The sequence below is a fragment of the Simochromis diagramma genome, unplaced genomic scaffold (genome assembly GCF_900408965.1).
Source record: "Simochromis diagramma unplaced genomic scaffold, fSimDia1.1 OVJJ01000575.1, whole genome shotgun sequence".
NCBI classification, from domain to species: domain Eukaryota; kingdom Metazoa; phylum Chordata; class Actinopteri; order Cichliformes; family Cichlidae; genus Simochromis; species Simochromis diagramma.
Genome location: NW_024387393.1, coordinates 125,047 through 151,523, shown reverse-complemented (window position 1 = coordinate 151,523; position 26,477 = coordinate 125,047). Strand labels below are relative to the sequence as shown.

General features: G+C 39.8%; 1 protein-coding gene and 2 long non-coding RNA genes across 5 annotated transcripts; all 3 read left to right on the top strand.

Annotated features, from left to right (window-relative positions):
• Positions 1-3,775: 3,775 nt before the first annotated feature.
• On the top strand, positions 3,776-5,451 carry LOC120720300. The gene is made up of 4 exons (XR_005692877.1): positions 3,776-3,859; positions 4,545-4,603; positions 4,731-4,835; positions 5,403-5,451. It is a non-coding gene; the product is annotated as an uncharacterized LOC120720300 (long non-coding RNA).
• Positions 5,452-5,632: 181 nt separating this feature from the next.
• Positions 5,633-8,053, top strand: LOC120720294. 3 transcript variants are annotated; one of them, XR_005692868.1, is made up of 7 exons: positions 5,633-5,927; positions 6,041-6,239; positions 6,713-6,851; positions 6,968-7,075; positions 7,204-7,302; positions 7,716-7,883; positions 7,977-8,053. It is a non-coding gene; the product is annotated as an uncharacterized LOC120720294 (long non-coding RNA). The 3 variants fall into 3 exon arrangements; XR_005692869.1 differs by having other exon boundaries at positions 5,699-5,747; positions 5,841-6,239; XR_005692867.1 differs by having other exon boundaries at positions 5,633-6,239.
• On the top strand, positions 8,054-12,652 carry LOC120720287 (probable E3 ubiquitin-protein ligase HERC6). The gene is made up of 6 exons (XM_040009904.1): positions 8,054-8,118; positions 8,223-8,392; positions 9,048-9,118; positions 9,215-9,398; positions 11,608-11,710; positions 12,233-12,652. Exons 1-6 carry the CDS (start codon positions 8,103-8,105, stop codon positions 12,442-12,444), a joined length of 756 nt encoding a protein of 251 aa, XP_039865838.1. The 5' UTR covers positions 8,054-8,102; the 3' UTR covers positions 12,445-12,652.
• The last annotated feature ends 13,825 nt before the right edge of the window (positions 12,653-26,477 follow it).

Below are 26,477 nucleotides of genomic sequence, written 5' to 3'. Positions count from 1 at the left end.
ACTACCATAGTTAATACAGTTGCGGGTAACATGATAGTGCTAACCCATAACCCCGAACTCTGTAATGCTGTAAATGATGAGTGATTTAAGTTAACACTAAACATTCAACAGTGTCTCCTGAACATTATAATCAGGTGTGAGTCTGGCTGCATTGACTTTTGAAGATGCAAATTTAGCATGATGGCTGATGGTGCTGTGTAAGCTTCTACTTACCTTCTACACTGTGTTTAACACACATTTCAGAATAGCAAAGAGGAGCACTGTTGCTTCATCCTTAATACTTTAGAGGAGAACTGGACTGCAGATCAAAAGGTCCTTAATAGCTTTTTGTCCTCCCCGACCCTCAAAGCCAAACCAGCCATGAGAGCTGATGGGACGATTTGTAAAAGTGACATTATCAGAAAGAAAGGGGAGCAAGAATACTTGATATTTGCATTCTTTAGAGAAAAGTATTTGAAAAGGCTGTCTGCTGTTTTGGATTGATGTCGTTCTCCGGAGGCTCAAAGAAGTAGGGCAGTGTCACGGTCCTTTTGGCAGCAGAAAGCTGCTGAGTGCTGGAAAGAAGCACGGCCACACCAGCTGAAATGTCTCACTGACACAGAAGCTGTTGGCCATCCTCTGTGTTGCCACTGTCTTCACCCTGCTGTTATTAAGTCTCAATAACATACATTTCTATGTAGCTAAGCTTGATGAGCGATGCCTTGTTGGCTGACATTTATGTCTTTGAGCGTGTGAGAAGTTTAATAATTATAAAACCACCTGATTTGACAAATGTCCTTTTAAACCGTCAGCTCATAGTGAAGCACACTGAGCCACCCGGAGCTAGATATCAAAATAGAAGCTGCTACCTTTGTCAAGAGTGGCTGGATCTGAGTGCATACTACTTTTAGTTATTCAAATTTTGCTGATTTGTTAAAAGTCCTGTCTATGTGCATAGAGTGTTTCCCAGAGGAACGGTTCTGTGGGGATTGTGATGTTCTGCCATCACGAACATCAGGCCACTCCACAACAGAGAAAGTGTTATTGATGTTTTTAAAGCCATTCCTCCAACCACATGTATTATTAGAGTGGACGGTCAAAATTGCACCCAATATACAAGATATTTCCTCATGAGATTCACTCAATTTTGGTTTTCATATGTGGTCTACAGCCAGTTAGAAAGAAATCTATTTAAGTGGTTTTCTCTTTCTTTGGTAGCTCGCATTCTGCCAACAGTGAAGCTTTGAAACTGCTCCTGTGGGTTGCGTAAACTTCACAGTGTCAGCAGGAAAAATCGTGATTTTAATCGACATTAATAGTAAACAGCAACCTGCTATTTTAGGTTTCTGTGTGGATTTGAACATAGTGTGATGGAGCATGTTTTCTGCCCTTGCTGTACAATCAGAACATGGTATTGCTTTAACAGAAGTCATCTGTGAAGGCAGTGGTGTATTATTCATGTTGTTTCTTTTTCTTTTTGGTCCAAGGAAGTTATGATGTGCACCAGGCGATACACAGATGTCAAACATGGCAGCAGCAGTGCGGCCCTGATTTAAAGGACCTGGTTAGGAGTGGATATTGGCCAGCATCTGTCAACATGTCTACTCTTTACACTTTAGACCTCTTGAGAGCTCCTTCCTGGAACTAAAAGTATTTTCTCCATTGTGTGGCTTTGTGCTGAAAAGAGCACAACAGATTGTCTGGAGAGAAGGTGAAGGAAAGTCAGCTGAAGCAAGACAGTTTGTGGAGTTTGTGTTGGACTGTATGTTATGCTGGGAGCCTGGGGATTAGTGCACTTTGATTCCAAGTTAATACTAGCTAGTGTTTCTCACTGGTTTTTGGGTGGTGGAGTAAAAGGGATTGGTTGGTGGCTGTTTCTAATGTTAGCCTTGTCTTGGTTTTCTTACACGCAGGGTAAAGACATGGTGATGAATGAGTGTGTGGGCCGTCTGCTGAGGACCAAGAGCTCAGGACAGTCAGACGGGGGCGTCGCAGCAGGAGTCACCGTGCTCGACAATCCTCTGCTGTTCTGAGATGTCACACTCCTGCCTGCACATACAAACCACAGTGGAGTCAAAGTTCCACCTGCACCTCCACCTGTTCTTGCAAACAGCATGAAACTGACAGAGGTGAGACCAGCCAGAAATGTTCTTGTCTAAGTTAAGGAATTAAGTTAAGAAGAGTGATTAACTAAATAGTTTCTTGCATTTTTGATTTAATGATTGTGTTTTAGGATTATTTCAGACACATGTTTTAGAGGATCTTTGTAAGCCTGTCTTTACTTTTAAAAGAAGGGAAGCACTTCTTCATTCTACAGAAAAGGTGACACATTACAGATGGCGTTCATAAAAAGTGTCTCTGTCACTCTTTCAAGGCTCTGTCACTTTTTCTTTTGTACTGGAACAGCATGGTAAAGTAGGCCTAGGTTGCCATCTTGTGGCAGTGTGTTGTTACTACAACCATGAAAATTGTTTTCTTCTATGGAAATAATAAATTCAGCACCATCGAGCGCTCCCCCCCCTCTCAGTTACAACTGAACCTGTTTTTTATGACGTATAAATTACTTTTTTCTTTTTTGCCTGTCCGCGTTTGGGATCTTTAGCCATCAGAATTGTTGTCTGAGGCCAAGAACGATGCCAAGTGGATTTAGTTTACCAAGTGTATCATCATGCCTTGCCATATTGGTCCATTTGATTGCCCTTTATTATATTAGGTATTTATTTTATTTTCGTTTTTAAAGACGGGACCGACATGACTGGGGGAGAGGGAGAGAAAGAAAAATAGCGGTGAGACGAGATGGTGAGAAAGGCGGGGAAGAAAACAAACAAACACCTGGATCACCTGTATGGAGATAAAAGAACAGAAGAGAAAACAAACAACAAGAGCAACATGATAAAAACAACACAATCACAATAAACTAGCTAACAGTAGATACTAAATATTACATGTTATCGGGTTTTTTTGTTTGTTTGTTTTTTTCTTTTTTAATTTCACCTGTTGAGAATGAAAAAAGAAAAACAAGCAGAAGAAAACGAGAGCAATTAGAACAAACAACATCACGATGATATATGGGAATATAACTGTAGATACTAAATATTAAACATTATTGTGCAGCACGTAAGCTCGACAGTGCACAGTGTGCTTCGAGGGAGGAGCCAAAAAGGGTGTAGTTTGTGTGTGTGAGCACCCCGTGTACACCTGTGAGCATGAACGCGCTTGTTGACTCCAGGTATTTATACTGAGGTTTCTTTTATTTGTCTGTTTTTTTAATAAGAAGAAATTCCAGTAATTTCATACTATCATGTTCATTTTGCATTAATTATGAAAGCGCCTTTTTGTTTCTTATTCTTTGGCTTCTGATTGCTTTTCCACAAACTCCTGAGATAACTATATGTACATGGCAAAATTAATATGGACTGTTGTCTGGTCTCGGGACGGTGCAGTGTTTACATTTGGCTCTGGTCTATATGACAGCTTGGCCACAACTCGTACAAAATGAACAGCGTCCTCGGCTTGTTGCAGAGCTCTGGGGGGGCAAAGGTCACAAAGGCTGCATGTGGAAGGTACCATTTAATTATAATTATATCATAAATAATGAAAAAAGAAAAGCGTTTTACTGCTGAGCGAACAGGAAACTTCAACTTCTGTCTTATACTCTTCAGAGTGATCATACTGAGGTCCACCAACAACACAGATGTTTTAAAATGTTTTACATTGTGGGACTTTCCTTTTCATGCACCTCTTTCTCAATCAGCTGTCACACACTGGTACTGACAGGATCCAAGAAGGTGTACTCCGTTTGGGTGTAATGAACAAGGGCAGCTGGGACGTGGAGAAGAGACTCAGGCATCGGTGCCACTACCTGTGCAACTGCCACATGGTAAATACATTTATCTGAACAGAGTCGATTCAGTTTACAATTACACAAAAATAACAGTAACAATTAAATAATTTTATTATTAGAGTAATAATTAAGGTGTGTCACATCCAACTGTATAGACAGAGGTTATAAACCTGACAAAGACACACACATATATTCACTATGCAGCAATAAAAAGTGCTACTCAGAGGTACTTAGTCTTCTGACACCAGTGAGGAGCTGCACTGTTGGGCTTTGCACTTGCTTGCAGGTGTAACACAGATGAGCCAATAGCCCAATAGATAATTGGGTAAAGCTTTAGTTTAAAATAATTAGTAATTCTGACTATAAGGGCTTGAATATAATCATAGACAAAATGTTTGGCCACGCATCAAATACTGGAAATCTCAAAATAATCTAAAAATAAATGTCACAGACTCACCGGCAGGTTTTAGGTTTTCTGCTGTATGTTTTTAAAGTGCTGATGAAAAAATAATTTAAGCAAATAAAACTGGACCTGAATTTGATCCAAATAACCAAGTTAACCACAGTTAACAACAAAAAGGTTTATTGCCTAAATGTCACAAATTAAGCCCACTGTAAGAGCAAGTCGCTATATCTTATCTTTCTTTCTGGAACTGAAAAACCATCCCATACAGTACAGTTGACTCTTAGGTAGATAATTTCTCATCTGTTTTTATTCTAGACATTTCTAACATCTATGCAGGAGGAAACACTTCATTTGCAACACGCACGCCTAATGAGGTACCAGCACAAATGCATACAGTGCAGTAAGGATACCTGTGGGAGGATGTAAACATGGCTTTACCAGTTATATCTACTTGTGAGGTCATGTGTCTAAACCAAACACGAACCTTTGCTTCTTTCACAGGGCGCTGATAACGAGTCAGGCAGTGGCACAAAGAACAAGGTGACAGAACACTATTGATAACATGATTGACAAATATAATCCAAAGCTGTGGAAAAATCTAAAAGAGTAAGTCTAACACAAAAGCAGCTGTTATTGTTGTTGTATGTAACTGGTTTGCTGCACAGCATCTACACTGTAGTCTTAGTGTTACTGACTAACCTCATGAACTCTTCACAGGGAAATTCACAGGATGCTCACATCTCCATCCTGTGTGAATCAAAGCTTTCAAATCAGATCAAATCACTTTTATTGTCACATCACATGTGCAGGTACACTGGTACAGTACATGTGAGTGAAATTCTTGTGTGCGAGCTTCACAAGCAACAGAGGTGTGCAAAGTACAATAACAAAAGAACAAGCAAATATAAGAATGGCTAAATCTGAGAATTATATGAATAAATATATGTCCAATATAAGAGTGTATGCATATTACTGAATGTGTATACTAAATATGTATGTCTACGTGTGTGTGTGTATACATATTTTACAAATTAAATAGAGTAAAAATAAATATATAGAATATACAGAGGTTTGTAGTTGGATATTGTGCAAAACAGAGGCATTTATATACAGTATGGAGTGCATAATGTAGAAGTTCCAGTAGTGAAGCTGAGGTGTCTATGACGTGTTCAGCAGTCTGATGGCCTGGTGGAAGAAGCTTCTCTCAGTCTGCTGGTACGGGACCGGATGCTGCAGAACCTCCTTCCTGAGGGAAGTAGTCTGAACAGTTTATGGCTGGGGTGACTGGAGTCCTTGATGATCCTCCCCGCTTTCCTCAGGCACCGCTTCCTGTAGATGTCTTGGAGGGAGGGAAGCTCACCTCCAATTATCCTTTCAGAACGCCGCACTACTCTCTGGAGAGCTTTACGGTTGTAAGCGGTGCTGTTGCCGTACCAGGTGGTGATGCATCCAGTGAGGATGCTCTCAATGGCACAGCGATAGAAGGTCCTGAGGATGCGGGGGCTTTCTTGACAGGAAGTAAGAACACCATTTATGAGCATGATCATGACTTCTTTATATCTGTTGAATTTAACATTTGAATATACACATTTGTCATTTTCTTCATGTCAGCAAAGATAAACGTACTCCGGTTTGGACTTGTCACTTGCACGGCGAGGTTTTGAGAAGCTGGTAATGCGAGATGTTGTTTTTGCAGAGGTATTGAACTGGAATGTGACTAACACACGTTTGTAACCTGATGAGTAATTAACTAAAAAAGTAAGAAGTGGCCTTTAATTAAACCTTTAATTAATAACAAGTTGCATCAGCAGGCTGAGACTGCTGTTCAGCAGCTGCTTCCATCTGTTGATATGAACCCTGTGGGAGTGGAAGGATTGAGGATCTTCCTGCTTCTCAATGAACTTCTGCATGCATGCATACAGAAATGCAGATGGCAACAGAGCAAAAAGCTTGCTGATGCAGTCGCTGCTACCATGCAACGACTCCCCAATGAAAGCGTCCAGATTTTAGGTACGGGTGACACCTACTATTTTGCTTACTGGCTGTCCCGACTTTAGTGCAGTTCTCACATCAACATCATTCTATCCAACTCCAACAGTTCTCAAAGCAGTGAATGCATTTCTCATAACACAATCTCACCTATGCAAAAAACACTAAACTAACAACTAATTTAACAAATCTGAGGAATTAGTCCAAAACCTTGCTGAAGCTTTGCGATTTAGAGCTCATAATTACGTCACAACTCAATTATTATTTAATGTAATTTAATTGTTTTTAAAGCAATTTTAAAGTCTGTTGTTCAGGCATATATTTAGGCAGACTTTAACAACTTTAAAATCTTCAGCACGTCTATTAAAAGTGTATTTATTGGATTAATATATACTGTTTAAATGCATCACTGTATTAAATGATAGCATTTTATTCTAACGAACACTCCACGATATCAGCCAGTGAAGAGCTGACTGTAACTTTGTCATCCTCAGGGGAATGGTGGTCCTCACTGTCACCCTCCGATATGTTCAGGTGTGGAAGACGGCCCTCTCGTGGATCCCAATCTTTAAGTCTGCTTCTTGCAACGCTCAAGCCAGAAACGTACTGCTAATCCTCCAGCATATGTACTATGTCAGTATCAGAAGTCAACAAAGTTTAATTAAATGTATTACTGCTCAGATTTTCAACAAAAAAAGTTGGATTTTCACACAGCCAGTATAACAAATACTACCACTTCTTGTTTTAAGACCAATGAGATAAACAAGAAAATCCCAGAAACAACTTTTTGCCTCGAGCTTAGCCAGATGTTTCTAAAGGAGGATCTCAAACGTTGGTGAACAAAGTCAAAACTCAAGGTGAGGTCAGCTGACAACAAGTACTTTGAACCTGCTAAGATGGCAGTCAACCCAGAAAATGACTCATTCATGTTAACACACTGTTAAGCTCACTAACTGTTTATGTGGGTTGTTTCTTTTTTTTCCAGAATGCAGATGATCTGCCTGTGATTCTTTGCAAGTACCCATTTGTGATGGATCTGAAATCAAAGAAGCTGGTTTTTGACATGAATTCTGCATTCACTCAGGTAACTTCACCACCCTGTTATAGGAAAACAATAGCAGAATTTGTAATTTTCCAGTCTGCGTTAGTGTGTATTAGTGATCGCACTTTAAAGCTACCCTATTCAGCAGTTTTATATAACAGACAAAACAACCATCTATAAAAATCAAAGGAGTCACAACAGAAAATAAACTAACAGAATACAATCATAAATCAGCAGCTGCCCTCAGTGCTGCAGAAGATTCCAACATTTTGTTGTTTCATTTGTTTTAGTTCTCTCAGCACTCTTTTCACTCACAGCTCAGGCAGGCGTCAGTTTCAGAACCTCAGAACAGAAGCAAGAGCCAGTCTAGCTCACATGGTTCACCAGCTGCCTTATATACATCACAATTGGAATTTAAATATTTTAAAATCATGATACTTTGTTTTGTCTTGCAGAATGAACAGCAGGCGCCTCCACAGATGCTTTTTGTTTTTCCTTACGGATGGATTCCCCAGTCAAAACCCAAATTTTTTAAACTGCACCTGCAGCGCGCATCACTTTTTGAAAGCACCTTCAGAGAGCTGGCAGCTGCTGCTCACAGCGACTTCAAGAAGCCACTTGTGGTGAATATTTGATTGATCACCTGATGATTAATGCATAGCCATTCTTCTGCAACTGTTCTTACCAGAAGCATCTCTAATATTTATATTTCTCAGGTCCATTTTGATGAGGATCCAAACAGCAAAGATGTCTACAAACGAGACCTTTTTTACCACCTGTTTCTTAAAATGGTTGTCAGAAGAATCTGGGATGTTCATGCTCAATGACTCCAAAACCCTGGCATGGTTTCCCTCCAATGTAAGACTTTAAAACTGAGCCCACCAACTGTATAAAATTGGTTAAAGGATTGAAATTTAAACGATAAGCAATAATAGAACCAAAGTGAACTTTTATTAATGCAGGCAACAGAGGAGAGCAAGAGAACCTTCTTCCTGTTTGGACTACTGTGTGGCTTGGCCTTGTACAACCAGTGTATCATACACTTACCATTCCCACTGGTTCTGTTCAAGAAGCTACTCAGTTTAGAGCCGACACTGGAGGATATGATGGAGTTCAGCCCGACTGTAGGACGGTAAGTATCCATTTCATTTCAGTAACACATGCTGCTGCTGGTCCCACAGCCGGCCCCGGACAAGCAGAAGAAAATGTATCGATGGACGTATTTTAAGTTGTCGTGTGTCAAAAGTTACAGTAACTTGTGACTGCTGTAAAATGTACATAGTTGAACTTCTTTTAATACAACTTTTTGTTTTCATTTCTTTAACCTCCTAAGACCCGAACTCTTTCATGGCATGCATTTTTAATTTTCTTTGCTATTTGGGCTGATTGGGACCTAAAGAATGTAAAAACAAAGAATTACCAGATTTTTTTTTCTTTTTACCTAATTTTTGTTTCTGAGAAAAATGAGATCCACATATGAGGACATTTGTATCAAATTTTGATAGAACAGTGGCAGTATAATGTCCTCGTATGTGGATATCAGGCCCTTGTAGAGAAGAATTAAGTATTTTGGTCTAGACGTCCCAAAATGTGATGTCCACATATCTGGACGCCAGGTCCTAGGAGGTTAAAGGAGTCTGCAGACTATCTTAAACTATGAAGATGATGTTCTGGATAACCTCATGGGCAACTTTTTAGTATGCGTTTTACTATAGAAGATGATCAGTAATCTGTCTCATTCTCAGGTTTTTGCAGCTAAACTCATCTGATTTATAACTAATTTACAGATAATCTGGGATGGAACAGATGTTGACCTGGATCCTCAAACTCCTGGAAAGCCACTGACAGGTCAAAATAAGTAAGCATATAAAACATGAAGTGTTTGTGAGGTTCATCTGCAGCACCTTTGTCTCTGTGAAATGTTTGCTAATTTAACATTTTCCCTCCTAAACAGGAAGGAGTTTGTGGAGGCCTATGTGAATCATGCCTTCAACACATCAGTGGAGAGTCTGTTCCAGGAGTTCAAGCGAGGCTTCTTCCTGGTGTGTGAGCAGGATTTGGTGAGGCTGTTTCGACCAGAGGAGCTGCAGGGAGTGCTGGTCGGCCAGGACGTGCATGACTGGGAAAAGTTCAAACAGGTACAGTCAGCCAAACAGACACAGGCTGTAGTTTCACAGCTGTCCTGTAGCACAATAACTGTGTACTGCATACTGCCAAAAGCATTCAGCCGGCTGCTTTAACACAAATATGAACTTGAGTCACATCTCAGTCTTAATCCAGACTTTTGTATGATAGTATAATATAATATTCAGCCCACCCTTCGCAGCTATAACTGCTTCCACTCTTCTGGAAAAGCTTTCCACAAGGTTTAGGTGTGTTTATGGGAATTTTTTGACTATTCTTCCAGAGGTGCATTTATGGTGTCAGACACTGATGTTGGAGGAGAAGGCCTGGCTCACAGTTGCTGCTCTAATTCATCCCAAATATGTTCTATCAGGGTGAGGTCAGGACTCTGTGCAGGCTAGTCCAGTTCTTCTACACCAAACTCACTCATCCATGTCTTTATGGACCTTGTATTGTGCACTGGTGCCCAGCCATGTTGGAACAGAAAGTGGCCATCCCCAAACTGGAAGCATGAAATTGTCTTGATATGCTGAAGCATTAAGAGTTCCTTTCATCTGCACTAAGGGGGCGACCCAACTCCCGATAAACAGCCCCCACAACAAAACCGCCCCTCCACCACACTTTACACTTGGCACAGTGCAGTCAGACAAGTACTTCTGGCAACCACCAAACCCTGACACATCCATCGGAGTCAGAGAAGTGTGATTCGTCACTCCAGTAAACACATCTCCACTGCTTTAGAGTCCAGTGTTGAGATGCTTAAATCACTCCATCTGACGCTTTGCATTGTGTTTGTCAGTGTAAGGCTGGGATGCAGCTGCTCAGCCATGGAAACCAATGAAGTTTGGACATCTGTAACAACAGCAGAGTGCAGATATTGGTGACTTAAGTGCACTATGAGCCTTAGCATCAGCTGACTAGCTGTCATTTCCAATTACTTCCACTTTGTTATAATATCACTAACAGCTGACTATGGAATATTTAATAGCGAGGAAATTTCATGACTGGACTTGTTGCACTGGTGCATCCTATCACATTACCATGCTGGAATTCATTCAGTTCCTGAGAGCGACTCGTCCTTTCACACATGTTTGTAGAAGTAGTCTGCATGCTGTGGGGATGAACAAAAAGGATTTTACCAGTATGATATAATCTGCAGTATGATCATTGCTTTAACAATGTAACAGATAGCTGTAAGAAGGCCTTAAGATGCTTATGCATACAGTTATTATATTAACCTTGTATTCCAGATGCAGTTATAACTATTTTATACATATTGCATATCTGTGCTTATTTTGATGATGTTGATGTTCAGGTTCATTAAGGGTCTTAAGCTTCACTGGTGAGAGTGTCCAGATGATCCATGCTGAGGGAAAACTAGAACATAGAAGGATTGCAATACATGCTTACAAAACACTTATATCAGGTTATTTTTAATATCTTTTATATGTCCATATTCTTGTATTAAGCTTTTAGTAGAGGTTCTTGATTAAAAAATTTATTTAGTAGATGATATATACATAGTTTCAGTTCGGTTATTACATATCTGAGAGTGGTTTCTGTCTCTCTGTCTGGTTAGAGGTCAGGAGCTAGTCGGCGAGGTGAAATCGGGTTGCAATTGTGGTTAGCACACAGACACACACACACACACACACACACACTCAGTTAGAGAGAATCATTTAGAGGGGAAAGTTTAATCATGTTTTGCTGGGGTTGCAAAAGAGCAGTTTGTCGCCGAACTGCTGCTGAGGTGTCAAGATGACAAGCGAGCATCCGGCAGTGACAGGATGTACCTGTTATGAAGATAGAAGACAATGTTCTTTTTAGACTGTATTAAAAGTCATTGTGGTTTTGATTTGACGTATGTATATATCCTGTCTGTGACGTATGAAGGGGCGTCATTAATTCAAACCCTGATGCTATAAAAATCTGTGTATGCTTTGAGTAAGTCGAAGATCAATTCCTGTCTTCCCACGCGTGTATTCATTAAAATCATTGTTTGACCAAGAGCTTCTGGACCATGGTTGTTTGTACTCTCCTTCCTCAATTTTTGAACCTTAACAATGCCTAAGTGCTTGATCTAATACACCTGTGTCCATGGAAGTGATTGGAACACATTAATTGAATGATTTGGATGTGTTAGGGAATACTTTTGGCACATAGTGTATATATGCCTGACCTTACAAACTCTATGATTATAACAGTCATTTTCACTGTTTTCAGAACACAAGTTATGGTTGGAAATATCATGACCGCCACCCCACCATACAGATGTTTTGGGAGGTATTTGATGAACTAACTGAAGAGCAGAGGAAAGATTTCCTTCGTAAGTACTTGCTGAAGCCTCCATTATGATATGTTACTGAAATCACACTGTATCATATAAAACATTAGATTTTTCTGCACTTTACCAAGATATATTAGAGAGCAGCATTGTTTTGATTAATACACTGTAAAGCTGCTTTATGGTTGAGTTAGTCATCAAAAACGTATGCCAAGGAAAGTGGGCCGAAATTCCTCCCAAAGCTATGTAAAGATTCGTTACCAGTTATCACAAACACTTGACTGCAGTTCTTGCTGCCAGGATGCTTCCACCAGTTAATACATTTAGAGCTCCATTGCTTTTTCACATAGGGCCAGCTAGGCTTGAATATTTTTTCCCTTAATGAATGAAATGATAAATTAACAATTGTGTTTTGTATTTACTTATTACACATAAATGTGACAAATATGCAAAAATACTTTTTCCTGTGATGTGATGATGATATGTATATGTATAGGTATGTAAAAGTTTTCAAAAAAAATAAGATAAGTAAAATGATATTTTCTTTCCATTGCTGTTCTTCAGGGTTCCTGACTGGTTACAGGAGAGCTCCTATTCTTGGCATCGACCAGGTCAAGATGAAGGTTTTTGCTATTCAGAGCGGCACCTGTGAGCAGCACTTCCCTGAGTCAGAGACATGTCACTCTAATCTGTATCTGCCTTTTTACTCAACTAAGGAGATCATGCGAGACAGACTGACAGAGGCCCTGCTAGCAGATACAGATTTCACACTGTGATGCTGGATCGTATGCAGCTCTAAAGGAGCGTGCACTGTGTCTGAGCCGAGGAGGAGGGATGAGATTTATTTTTACTCTTGGAACTCATCTTTTTTTCCTGTGGTACCTCAGGATAATTTACACTGTGCATTACAATAATTACACTATAGCAAATGCAAAAAATTCAACATCCCTACATAAGACAGCTGTGTAACAGCATCAGCATCATAAGTAGGGATGGGTACCGGTGTCCGGTGCCATGATGGCACCGGTTCTGACATAAACGGTAGTAACCAGACCGAAAAGCAGCACACATTTCGGTGCTTTATTTCGGTGCTTTTTTTTCCTGAGCGGTGATACACTTCTAGCCAATCATTTTACGTTTCCGAGGATAGTAGGCGGGGCCAGGTACGTAAGTTCTTTTATGCAGAGCTACAGATTAAAAATGCCCAAGGCGAAGGGTCAAAAGTCTGGCTGTACTTCACAGCAAAAGATGCAAACTCAGCAGCTTGCAACAAGTGCTTTAGGCTGATACTGTGATACTGTCAAAGGAGGTAACACCTCAAATCCGATGAAACACCTGGCGACGCATAGCGTTTTTTTTTTTCAAAAACCAAGAAATGCGCCGTATTTGATAGCTTGCTGCGAGACCTCACACCGAGCACATCTACTGCGGTGTGGTGCCTGTTATCGGACCCGGAGTTAGCAACATACCCAAAAACACGAAGAGGAGAGTCCTGGCCTCTAGCCCTGCCAGTGTAGCAGAAATGATGAGGATGATGATGCAGCAGCAGCCGTTCTTCTCTGCGTCAGTAGCTTAATGTTGTTCAGGTGTAATTTACGTTGAGTAGGCTAACCACATTATTACATTAATGCATGTAAGGTGAACTAGCAAACATCATCATAGCTACATGCGGCTGTCTTCTTGTTTGATGGCAGATACTCCCTTCACCCTGGCCAAAAAGGCAAAAATGACCAAAGAAAAAGAGGGAAACAGCTGAACATGAGAGGTTTTTGGACAAAGTTTGTGTTTTTTCCATTGTTTAAGCACTGCTTCCAGCCAAGAGTGATACCATATATGCCCCATAGCTGCAGAAAAGGCTAACATTGTTATCTTTTTACAAAAACCAGCTGAACATGAGAGGTTTTTGGACCAATTTTGTGTTCTCCATTCTTTAAGCACCGGTTTGAGCACCGTTTAAGCACCGGCACCGTTTCAAAAGTACCGATTTGGCACCGGTATCGGATAAAACCTAAACGATACCCATCCCTACTCATAAGGCACTTTAGAATTATCTGACTTTTCTTAATATGTCATAATTTATCCAATAATTTAAGTTACTGCTGCATTATAATTCTTATGAATCAAATCTAATTTTTATGCTCAGACAAACATGAACAGGAGAATGTATTGCTTTATAACTACTATATTGCTATAAACATCTGACTATGTAATACAATCCAATAGAGCACTTCTGTATTATTTATCACTTTATTCTTTGTGTTTTGTTTAATTCTGGTGGGGTTGAATTATTTCCAATAATAAATCTTTAACATATGTAACATTGGTTATTTGTTGGAACAATAAAAATGTGTATTTTACACTAAACATTGCTTACCTGGTGTCAGTAAATCCCTAATTACTGCAGTCTGAGGTTTCCTTAACACGATTTGAAGAAGCAAGAGTACAGTTGTCACGGGCTGGGTCTCCGACCCAGCACTCTGAGTTTTCTTTGTATTTTTTGATATGTTATTAGTTTGTGTTATTTCCTATCTGCCTTTAGTTTAGGCAGTTATTGTTCCTGGGTTTTCTATGTTTTGGGGTTTTGTATTTATTCATCACGTATTAGGTCTGTTAAGTTGTGTTGTCATGTTTAGTTTTAGTATTTCCTGTTTTATTCTGACAATGTCATGTGTTCTTTGTTCATTGTATTTAGCTTTCCTCTCCTGGTCCTGTCATTAGGTTTATGTTTGTCAGCTGTTCCCCCATGTGTCCCCACTTCCCCTGATCACCTCATGTCTGTATTTAAGCCTTTTGTTTTCTTCATGCCATTGTCGGTTCGTCTGTTTATCTCACCAGGGTCACAGTTATAGTCATGGTCTTAGCCTGTTTACCTCACCTCAGTCATAGTTCTAGTTTTCGTCTGTTATGTATTATTAGTCTTAGTCATGGTCTTTGTTTGTTATTCTCCACCACAGTCATAGTTTAGGTTTTGGTCTCAGTACCATTTAGTATTTTGTTTCTTAGTGTTTTGCCTGTTTGTTTTGGTCTCTTGGTTCATCCCCTGCCGTCATCGCAATAAAGGTTCACTTTTCTGTTAATCATTACAATTCCTCGTCATCATCTGCTTTTGGGTCCTGTTTCCACACACATCGGCGCACCCCGCCGTGACAACAGTAGTACAATAGAGTCACAAGTGATGAAAGCTGGGACGTATATTTGAAAAAAGAAGTTTTTCATAGTATATGTTAAAAAAGCAAGCATAGTTTCTTCCAGCCAGACAGATGCTATAGATAATAACAAGTCATCACTTATTATGATCTAATGTAATCTAATAACTCTAGATCAGCCTACAAAGGCAGCTGATCTGTAAAGTCAGCTTACAGAAATATATAACCGCATATCATCTACAAAGAAACAAAGCTTTATTACATAAACTCTTTTGTGGCCAATGTGAAGCATCTAACAGAAAGAGGTCGAATGCATATCCTTGAAGCACACCACAAACTTTCAGGTTTCTACACAATGAATTACCATGGGACAAGTAACCACAGTAAAATATCAGTGGCAGAGATATAAAGCGACCACTCTTTAAACAAAATGGAACAGAACAGTTCATGATTTGACCAAAGTGTGGATGTAAATCACTACTTTTATCTTCCAAACAGGAAGGAGTTTGTGGATGCCTCCAACACATCAGTGGAGAATGTGTTTCAGGAGTTCAAGAGAGGCTTCTTCCTGGTGTGTGAGCAGGATTTGGTGAAACTCTTCAGGCCAAAGGAGCTGCAAGAAGTGATGGTGGGCAAAGACTTCAGTGACTGGGAAAAGCTGAAACAGGTAAACAGCTGTTAGTGACACAAAGATGTAATTTGTCTGCAATTCTTTTATCACATCCCATTATTGTGAATGAGCTATCTTTGGTATATCTAACAGTCCCTTTCACTATGATTAGAACACATTATGAAGGTGAATAAAGCGCAGACCACCTCACCATACAGATGTTTTGGGAACTGACTAAAAACAAGAAGAAAGCTTTCCTTTGTAAGGACTGTATTTCATGTTAACGTGTAAAACAATAAGTGCGAATCTTATTCTTCAGTATGTCCAAAGAGTCACAACAAAGCAACGAATCACAGGGAGTTAATAAAGTAAAATATTGGGGTTTTATGACCTGAGTTTGATGGAAAAAGTGTTTGACCAACAGCTGAGATGGTTGAGCACTAATGCCTGAATTGACAGACTGATTTCAGATGTTGTGCACAAAAATTAACACATAAAAAAACCTCACAGAGTTTGACTTTTTTCCTCCTCTGGGCTTTGTGACAGGATTTGACCGCGTGCCTATTCTCAGTATGGACAAAATCAAGATGCAAGTCAAAGACACACACGTGCTTCTTAACCTTGGAGCTGCCGTCATATTCAACTAAGGAGATCATGCAAACCAAACTCACAGCGGCCCTGAGCAACAATAAGTGGATCCTTAAGTGATCAACAATAAATGTTTTTGTTTTTTTACTGTACTGAACAGAAGACATAAGATTGTAACACTGAAGGGGGCGGATACAGAAATTTTCTTAGGATGGCATAGAAATCAAATGTGGTGGCAAAATTACACATATTCAGGTGTTGCATTCCATAATACGCATTATATATCGTTAAAATACATCAAATGCAGTAAGTGTACACATGTTTCATATAAATATACTTTGTAACTTTCTTATTTTCTTTAATCTACATGATTAAACATTTCAGTTACATAAAACATGCTATCTTTTCATTTTATGTACTGTAGCCTATATAATAAATAAGTATGTATCCAGTAAGTATAAAATCCACAAAGCTACACAACATGGGGTGGTTCATTTCCAAACACAAGTCTAACGTCAGTTTCACACTTTTTTATTATTAGAAATAATTGAATTGTTACATGTTTAAATTTACACAAAATACCAGAAATCTACACTGTCATGAAGACTTTTTTCACCAACATCTAAAAAACTATTAAAGATAAAAGGTGAGTGGATGGAATGACCACTATATTACACAGTTTAAATATAACGTTTGAAAAGCACATGTCAACTGAAAGTGTAATGAAAGAAACAAAACCTTAAATGCATTCTTGGTGGATTTTAATTGACCTAATACGAGCAATCATCGCCAGTACGATTATTTGTGTTATTATGTACTCTGTGTGTTAATGTGTTGTATCATCTTTTTTAGGTTTCCTATATTAAACACAAAATATAAAAAGTTTGAATCGGCCCTCATCTTCCAAGGTGGAGTGGCACCGTTCCCTCTATGGCTGCTTAAACTCTTAAAATTGTGCAGTCATATCAGTGTAGACATGTGAAGAAAATACAGGCAGAACTAAGTAGATCCAGTTTTCATTCAAAAACGTTGGTCCTCATTCAGTATGTGTATGGAAACATCGTTATTCTGTGCAAACAAAAAACATGTGCACACACAAAATTACAGAAAACCTGTGCAAACTTTGTTCTTACCACTGTGTGTTTGTTAATGACTCTGGATCATCCACATACTGTCATGCTTCTACTTCTCTTTGCAAATAAGCAAGTGTGGTGTGAATAAGGCACGGCGGGTCCAGGGATCAGTGTTTTGAGCCATTTTATTTACATCACCTCACACCACAACACCGCAACCCCTGAGTCCTCGTGTTTTTAACTTGGCGGACGTGATTAAGGATGCCGTGCAGGTGCGTCCGCCCTCCCTGCACGGCACCGCAGGCCACGCCCCACCGCATACCCCCATCGCCCGACTGAGGCCGGGGAGCCATCCGGTTGAAATGTTAAAAGAATGTTGGAAATTTGATCAGAATACAGTGAAAATGAGAGAAAAAGATATTTTTCTCAGATCATTGTGTTAAATTGTCATAATCGCCGTGTTCTTTAAGACTATCAGCTCTACTCTAAACAACCCTGAAAGCCTCTGCTGACACATGTCATCAGTTCCTTTCTTTCTTTGTAAACAAGGTCGAGTCTGTCAGGTCAGCAATAGTACTTCCTACAGATGACCCATCAGTGTTTATTCCATGACTGTAAACATGTTTCCATTTGTCACCTCAGTCTTTACTCTGAAATACAGGAAATGACATCATGGCTCAAAATCTTTGTCGTTCAAACAATTCTTTATTTAACATTTTTTTTAAACTTTATTGAAGAACTTTAATAAAATACATTCAATAAAAACTTGAACAACAGGAAACTGATTTTTCATCCAACCACTGAAAAAAAAAGGTAACGACTGAACACAAACACTACAGAAGAACAATTTATAAAGATTAACATTGAACTACAGGAACAGTTTGATTCATAGCCTCATTAGATCTTTAAGGAGAGCCGACCTGAACTCTGTGGAGCCTGATCTCCAGGGTTTTAAGATGGACTCTGAAACCAGAAGAGGATGTTTCTCTCTCTTCAGATTCGCTGTCGTCCTGTGATGGGAACGATTTCAGCCCTGCGTGATCACGCTGATGTTTGCACAGAGCAGATAATGAAGTGAATGTTTTGGCGCATTGGTAACAGTGAAACAGTTTATTAGTAACGTGGGATCGTTTGTGTGCAGAGTATGAACTGAGATTACTGAAGCTCTTGTCACACTGCTCACAGCTGTAGTTTCCTTCCATGTGTGTACGTTCATGCTCGTTACGATTACTTGAACGTGAGAAGCTTTTGTCACCGTGTCTGCACTTGTATGGTTTCTCTCCTGTGTGGACTCGTTTGTGTCTTTTAAGCTGACCTGCAGTGGTGAAGGATGACCCACACTGATCACAGAGGTGCCTTTTGACCCCACTGTGAAAGAGTTCATGTCGTTTTAAGTCACCTGACGTGGGGAAGCTTCTCCCACATTCTTTGCAGTATTTCAGTTTGTCTCCAGTGTGTTTACGTTGATGTATTTTTAGGCCGGCTTGCTGACTGAAAGTTTTTCCACAGATGTCACAACGAAAGTCTTTCCCACCACCACAGCGATGTGTGTGATGGGTCATCTGTGTCGCTCTGCTTCTAAACAAAGACACAAAGACAGTGTAAGTCAGTCCTTCAACACTTTTATCCTGAAAGTCGCCTGAAATAAAGAGCATCTCTGCAGACATCCAATTACATTTTACTGTTTCAATTAACACACTCAGTTTACTGGGCTACAATAACTACAATACTACCACCATAATACTACAGCAATACTTATTTAATATTACAGTAACATCTGACTTACACTTAAGTACTACCACGCTAACATTTTTAAAGTATCCACATAGTGCTACACTACTGTAACACTGCAATAATACTAATTTAATACTGCATTAATAACACTGTAATTGTGCAGCTATAACACTCAGCTGACCGGGACACAAGAAAAACTATTACCCCCAATGACACTGTAATTATAACATTAAATGGGTATTTTAACACTAATGTTTAAAAGTACTAAAGCTATAAGGAAGCAATGATACTACAGCTACAATACTGCAATACCATTACGTAACGATACAACTTTGTTAACCTCAGAATAGTAACAAATGTTTACCAGGTCTGTACTTTTTTATATTTCCTGTTTGTTTCCTATTATATATTTCTATAATTGTCTAATTTATTCGATAATAATAAATCAAATGTAACAGTTACTAGCTTGGTTCAGTGAAGGATGATGTCAGAGTCTGACTGTAACCTGAGGGTTTTTTTTTTACTTTTACTCGCTACATTAAAAAAAAAAAAAAAAAAAATCTGTATTTTCTACTCCTTACATTTTCTAAACAGGCTTGTTACTTTTGGTTTAAGGCGTTTGAGGGGAGTTATTTCATCACTGCGGGCTTCAAAGATCAAATTGATTTGAGCCTAAACAGTAACACATGAAATCCAATCCTGCATCATACACCAGGCTGTGTGGTAAAGTCCTATAAATGGAGCATGTAACGATCACTGTAACACAAACCGTAAATTTTATCTCAGTTTAAAGGTTTAAATCACCGTCAATTTCATCCTTCTATGATTCAGAGTTTGGTGACATCCTTATCATACAGAGTTCCGTTGGCTGAGTTGGGGAAAAGTTCTCAATAGAGTTTTTGAGCTCAGCAAGGAAATCTTGCTGAGCTCATGTCATACATGGACATGACATGTATGATGCAGTGAAGGCATTTCAAGTGAAGCCGTCACAAATGCACCAGTGCAACCTGTCTCACTTTCCCTGTTGCCAACTAATGTTGAACCAAGTCGGCGCACTTTGCTGATAAACTGAGCGCACTGAGTTCGCGGCGCTTTGGTGACTGTGAAGCACAAAAAGAGAATTTCAAGCTTCTTCTTTACGTGGAAACTGCACCTGTGCAGATTCAGATGGAGCTGCAGTGTAATGGTACACTCAAGGCAAAGTACGACACTGAATGGCCTGCACAGTTTATTAGTTCCATTCCTGCAGCAATGCCCCAGCTCCGTCTACATGCAGCTCCAACCTTGTGTATGTTTTCATTTATTTTTCTGGGGTTTTTGCAGCATGTTCATATTTCTAACTTGCATAATTTTGACAGGATATATTTTAATGAAGATCAAAACCTTTAAAGTTAAAGTTGATTTTTTAAGTTTATTTATTTAAGGGGATATTTGTTTGTTTATTTAAGGGGACGGCTGTGGAGCGTGTGAGCAGCTTCAAGTTCCTGGGAGTCCACATCTCCGAGGATCTCATCTGGACGACCAACTGCTCCAAGCGGGTCAAGAAGGCTCACCAGCGCCTCTTCTTCTTGAGGACTCTGAGGAAGAACCACTTGTCCTCAGACATCCTGGTGAACTTCTATCGTTGCACCATCGAGAGCATCCTGACCAACTGTATAACAGTCTGGTACGGGAACTGCTCTGCCTCGGATCGGAAGGCGTTGCAGAGGGTCGTGAAAACTGCCCAGCGCATCACCGGAGCACCACTTCCTGCCATAAAAGACATCTACAGGAAGCGGTGTCTGAAAAGGGCTGGGAAAATCATCAAAGACCCCAGTCACCCATCACATGGACTCTTCACCCTCCTGCCCTCTGGGAGGCGCTACAGGAGCCTCCGGACTAAGACCACCAGGTACCGGAACAGCTTCTTCCCCACAGCTGTCAGACTCCTGAACTCTGCCTCCTGACATCTGACCCACGTTAAAACATGGACTGAACATACACACACTCACAATGGACAACTGTACCCTCAAACACACAATAATAACATGGACTGAACCACCACTCACAACCACCAGCACTTTATATAGCCTCTGTAGAATTATCCACATATCTCACTTATCTTAACTGCACTACTGTATAGCTCTGTAATAATCATTCTGTACATACGATAACTTTTAACCCTACAACTGTTTACAACTTGCACAGTTCCCATTTCTGTATAGCTGTATATCTCAGATTCTGTAAAGTTATTTATTTCATATTCTGTATAGTTTTTCATATTTATATCCTGTTCATAGCCTGTACATAGCTTGTACTCACTACAGCCTGTACATACTTATAGTTATAGAATATTCACAACATACTTCATACCGTGTACATTATAACATTCCATAATAGACCCATTTCTGTAATATACTTACATATCTATACTATTGCTAATATATATTGTAATATATCTATATCACTAAAGCACTTCTGGATGGATGCAAACTGCATTTCGTTGCCCTGTACCTGTGCATGTGCAATGACAATAAAGTTGAATTCTATTCTATTCTATTCTATTCTGGAATAAAATTCCTGTCTGTTTTTATTCATATTTCTGTTTAAAAAACATGGTTTTAGTGTGTTCAATAAATGTTTATCTTGTTTGGCCCACAACCTAAAGTGTGCCTTGAGTTTTGCTCCCTGTGCAGTTGAGTTTGACACCCCTGGTGTAGAGGATGGAAATCAGCCAGGACAACTCATGAAACATCTGCAGACATCTGGTTGAATTCAGTTGTATACATCCACAGAGAGCAGCAGGTCAGCTGATCACAGCCTGTACATTAAGAGCATCGACTGGAGCTCTCAATAGAAATGATTGTGAGCTGTGACTCTTTTCCCCACACTGAGCCACTACAGCTGATTTTAGGGTTGAATCCTGCTGAATCCCACTTTAACCTCTTCCCTGCCCATTTTCCTCTTTAGAGGCAAAGTCACCCTCGACAATGTAGGCATTGTATTATTACATGATTATTACATTACATTAATATAGCAAGGTTCAGTTAGTTTTGCATAAAACATATATCAGTACTTCATCTTTTACCCCTTTAAGACCTACCATAGAACCAAGTTTGTCAGAGCTTATGTTTATATTTTTACTAGAGATGGCACGATACCACTTTTTTATGTCCGATACCGATACCATAAATTTGGATATCTGCCGATACCGATATGAATCCGATATAGTGTATTTTTTAATCAACAAAACTGTTTTTTTTTTAAATGTCTTGCTGTTTTTGTATAAGTTCATACTCAAGTTAAAAAACAAAACAAAACACTAAAGCTATTCTGTTATACCTGTATGCAAAAAATACACAGCACCCAAATATTTCATAGTTCAGCAATACTGATCAATCTAATACATTCAATCCTACTCTATCCTCCCTATTCTGGTATTTTAAAGAGTAAGTAACCTAAATAATAGGGCTCTAAAACTCCCAGCAAAAAAAAAAAAAAAAAAAAAAAAAAATAGATAGGGAATCACCCTCCACCTCATGATGCTTAATCAACATACTCAACTTTTTTTTTATATATATATTTTTATTGAAATTTTTTATAGTACAATACAAACAAATGTTGAACACCCTCACATTCACACATCCATCCATACATCAAACCTGCCTACATCACATTCAAATGTAGAAATGAGCATAGTTCTCACAGTAATAAACATAATCAACTTTAATTTGATGCAGTGTGAAAAAAAATTCACAGAAATAAATTATTTTTCAAGAATAATTAAATAGATTCAACATCTTTCACAGCCAAAAACACCAACCAACAATCATGCCACTGTGCGATGTGTTCACTGCTACAGATACACATGTGGTAAATGCAGACTACAGATACCATGGCAGTGCCAGGATTGTGAGTGATTGCTGAAAATGTTGAAATGTACTCAGTCACTTTTTATTATTATTTGTAAATATGTGTACAAATGGTTGGTTTTTTGTACTGTTTTTATCAATAAATCTCAGCAACAAAGGACATACACCCATGTGTGTTGATTTCTCCCTAAGATGGCAAACTGAAACACTCCAAGTTGGTGACTTTTGGAGATTTATTTCCCTGGATGATTGAGAATGCATCAAGACGAACACAAAAGGAAGTAAGTTCACAGCTTTTAGCAGCTCCCCCACCCCCTCATTCACACACCCCCACTCCCCTCCCTCCAGAGTTCCCAGGTAACAACCTAATTTACATATGAATGACTAGCCAATTTAGCTTCCACTTGGCTGAAGCTAAAGCCTAGCTAAAAGCCATTTGGCTGGTAGGAGGGTTTTAAAGGTAGAAAAGCCAACTGGCTGCTCTCCGGGGCTCTAAGCATAAATCCTGTCTTTCCAGATTGTATTTTTGTTTCAATGTATCAACACTAATTAAATTCCCATCTTTAATCAGACTATCAAATGTAGGTAATCCTTTAGCAGACCAACTTTTAAGACGTGAGTCCAATTTATTTGGGGTAAAGTCACAGACATAAGCATACCATTTAAATAATGCCAAGTCTTGTTCTAGCTTAAATTCAAAAATATATATTGTTAATTAAATGTTAAATAAAAACTAGAAAAGGTTGCATTTCCTGCGAAAATGCAGTGTAGTGGAATCTGATGAAAACGGCAGGAAAATCTCCCTTTTTTTCTTCTTCTTTTTGTCCACCTCTGGATCATTATTATTTATTCAGACGTGAAAAAGAAAGTTTTTCACAGGACTGCATAGCGTGAATAACTTAACTATACCCTATGATTCAGCAACTTGTAGAATTACCTTCAGCAGCAATAACTCAAAGTAATCATTTTCTGTGTGACTCACACTATTGCAGATGAATTTTGACTTAATCTTTTTTACAACCTTGCTTCATCTCATTGAGGTTTGAGAGTATTTATTTATATCCAGCTCCTGTAAAGATGTGCCACAACGTTTCAGTCAGACTTTGACTGGACCATCGTAACACCTTTGATTCTTTTCCTTTTCCGCCATTGTTGTAGATTCACTGCTGTGCGTAGGATCGTTGTCCTGTTGCTTGATCCAGCTATCCTCACATTTTACTCTAGAATACTTTGGTATTCTAGTTCATGGTCAACTCAATGTCTGCAAACTGTTCAGGTCCTTTGGCTGAAAACAAACCCAAAAAAGCACACCTCCACCAGCGGTGACAGTTGATACCACCTGCACTCATGTATATATCATGTATATATCTATCCACTTAGCACTTTTAATTCTTATTCTTATTTTTATATTTTTATGACAGTATGTTGCACTGAAGCACCGCAGCAATTTCCTAATGTTGTAAACCTCCTCAACATCTGGCAATAAACCCTTTCTGATTCTGATTCTGATTCTGATATGAGATGACAATCCTTCCAAACAAGCCATACTTTTTCCAATTGTTCAGTCATAAACTTTAACATTTAACACGTTAAGTCCTGTAGCTTTTTGATTTTTGCAGGTGATAAACTTACTGATGAAAAATTAAGCAAATGCATTTGGTTACTTGATGGTTTTTGGCTGCTAATTATGTTCTTAATTCCTATGGATGGTGTACATAGTTTTTTACAGAACTGTATGAGAGCACACATACCACTTGGGGTAACTTACGGTCGGCTTTCCTTTCCTTTTTGGTCTCTCTTCTTTCGCTTGAGCTTTTTTACTGGTGGGACCCATTCCTGATGTAACATGAAAAAGAATATATAGGTTTTTTGTTTGTTTTGTTTTTTGTTTTTTTTTGTGTCCCGTTTGGATCTTTAGCCATCAGAATTGTTGTCTTAAGGCCAAGAAAGATGCCAAGCGGATTTATTTTACCAAGTGGATCATCATGGCCTTGCCATATTGGTCCATTTGATTGACCTTTATTATAATTATGAATTTATTTTATTTTCAGTTGCTAGCAAACGGGACAGACATGACTGGGGGATAGGACAGGGAGAAAAGAATGAAAGAAAGAGAGGGAGAGAAAGAAAACCAAAGGGGAGAAGAGCGGTGGAGAAGGGGGGGAAGAGAGAAAAAAAGAACAAACAAAACAAAAAAAACACCTGGGTCACCTGTATGAAGAAAAAAAAACAGAAGAGAAAGCAAACAACAAAGAGCAACTTAATAAAAAAAAGCACCATCACAATAAACTAGCTAGCAGTAGATATCGGTAGTTACTAAATAATAAACGATATTGTGCAGCACACAAGATAGACAGCGCACAATGTGCTTTGAGGCAGCAGCCAAGAAAGCTGTAGTCCGCGTCTGTGAATACCCGTGTGTACACCTGTGTGCATACCTGTGTGGATCAGCATGCTTGCATTCCAAAGGTTTCTCCATGTAATGATCTGCTAGGGAGTGTGGGGGGGCCACAGCCCTGTCCTCTATGGTATGAAGCAGGTATGGAGGAGATCAAAACTCCAGACATCCAGAGGGCCCCAGAACACAAGAGACCAAGGAAGACCCACAGAGGGGCAGCCGCGCCACTGTCCCAGTAAGAGCTGAGGAGAGTCCCAGATGAGGGCTCATTCAGCAGCCGCGGAGCAGAAGCCAGGGGGAGTTGCAGTGACGCGCCCGTGAGCTCCGCCGGCAGCCAGCTGTGCCTGAGTGACCGAGCCCCAGGCCGGGGGCACCCCACCTCCGAAGTGGCCCGAGCGAGCCCCAGGCTCCAGGCCCCGATAAGCGTCCGCCAAGGAGTGAGCCGGTGTGTACCCGGACGCCCACCCCCAGACACAAAGAACCACCAACGCACCGACACCTGAGGGAGTCCGCCACTGGCAGGGGAAGTGATGGTGGGTGGAGAAGGAAAATCTCCCTTTTAACAGGAAAGCAGAACTCTCAAAGAACCAGGCTCAGGGAGGGGCGACCATCTGCCACAACCGGGCAGGGGTGAGAGAAGGAAGACAGGATAACAGACATGCTGTGGAAGGGAACCAGAGATTAATAACAAGTATGATTCAATGCAGAGAGGTCTATTAACACATAGTGAGTGAGAAAGATGACTGAGGAAGAAATACTCAACACATCATGGGAAATTCCCCTGCTGCCTACACCTAATGCAGCATAAATAAGCAAGAATTCAGAGTCACCTGATCCAGCCCTAACTGTATGTTTTACCAAAAGGGAAAGTTTCAAGCCTAATCTTAAAATTAGAGATAGTGTCTGCCTCACCAATCCCAACTATAAGCTGGGATAATGCAAGGCCACCTGGGTTGGCTGGAAGACTGTTTACTTAGCCTGTCGGGGCGAAGGACACTGTCTCAGCTGAACTCTGGACACACACACACATACACTGATGTGCACACACTGATCCCCCCTCCCTTTCCAAACGCCTTCGATGCTTGTGCCCTACCGGGGAAGATGGCAGTCGACTGGACCAGCGCAGACATGCTGCAGGACCGGATGTGCTGTCTACACCGGCTCTCTCTTACCCTTTACCCGCCCCTGTTGCTTGTCTTGTGTTTCTATGGTGTATTGATAGTCATGTGCTTTTTGTGCTGAGGTGTTTTTCTGTTATCAAACTGTTCTCCCACTAGGAGCTCAGTCTGAGTGGAGTTTTTTTTTCTCCTCCTCTTACCTCATGTTATGTATTTTCGTTGTTTTTTTTCTATCAGCCTACCTCTCGGACGTGTCTCCCCAATGTGATGTTTGTGTAAAGTTGGTCAGAA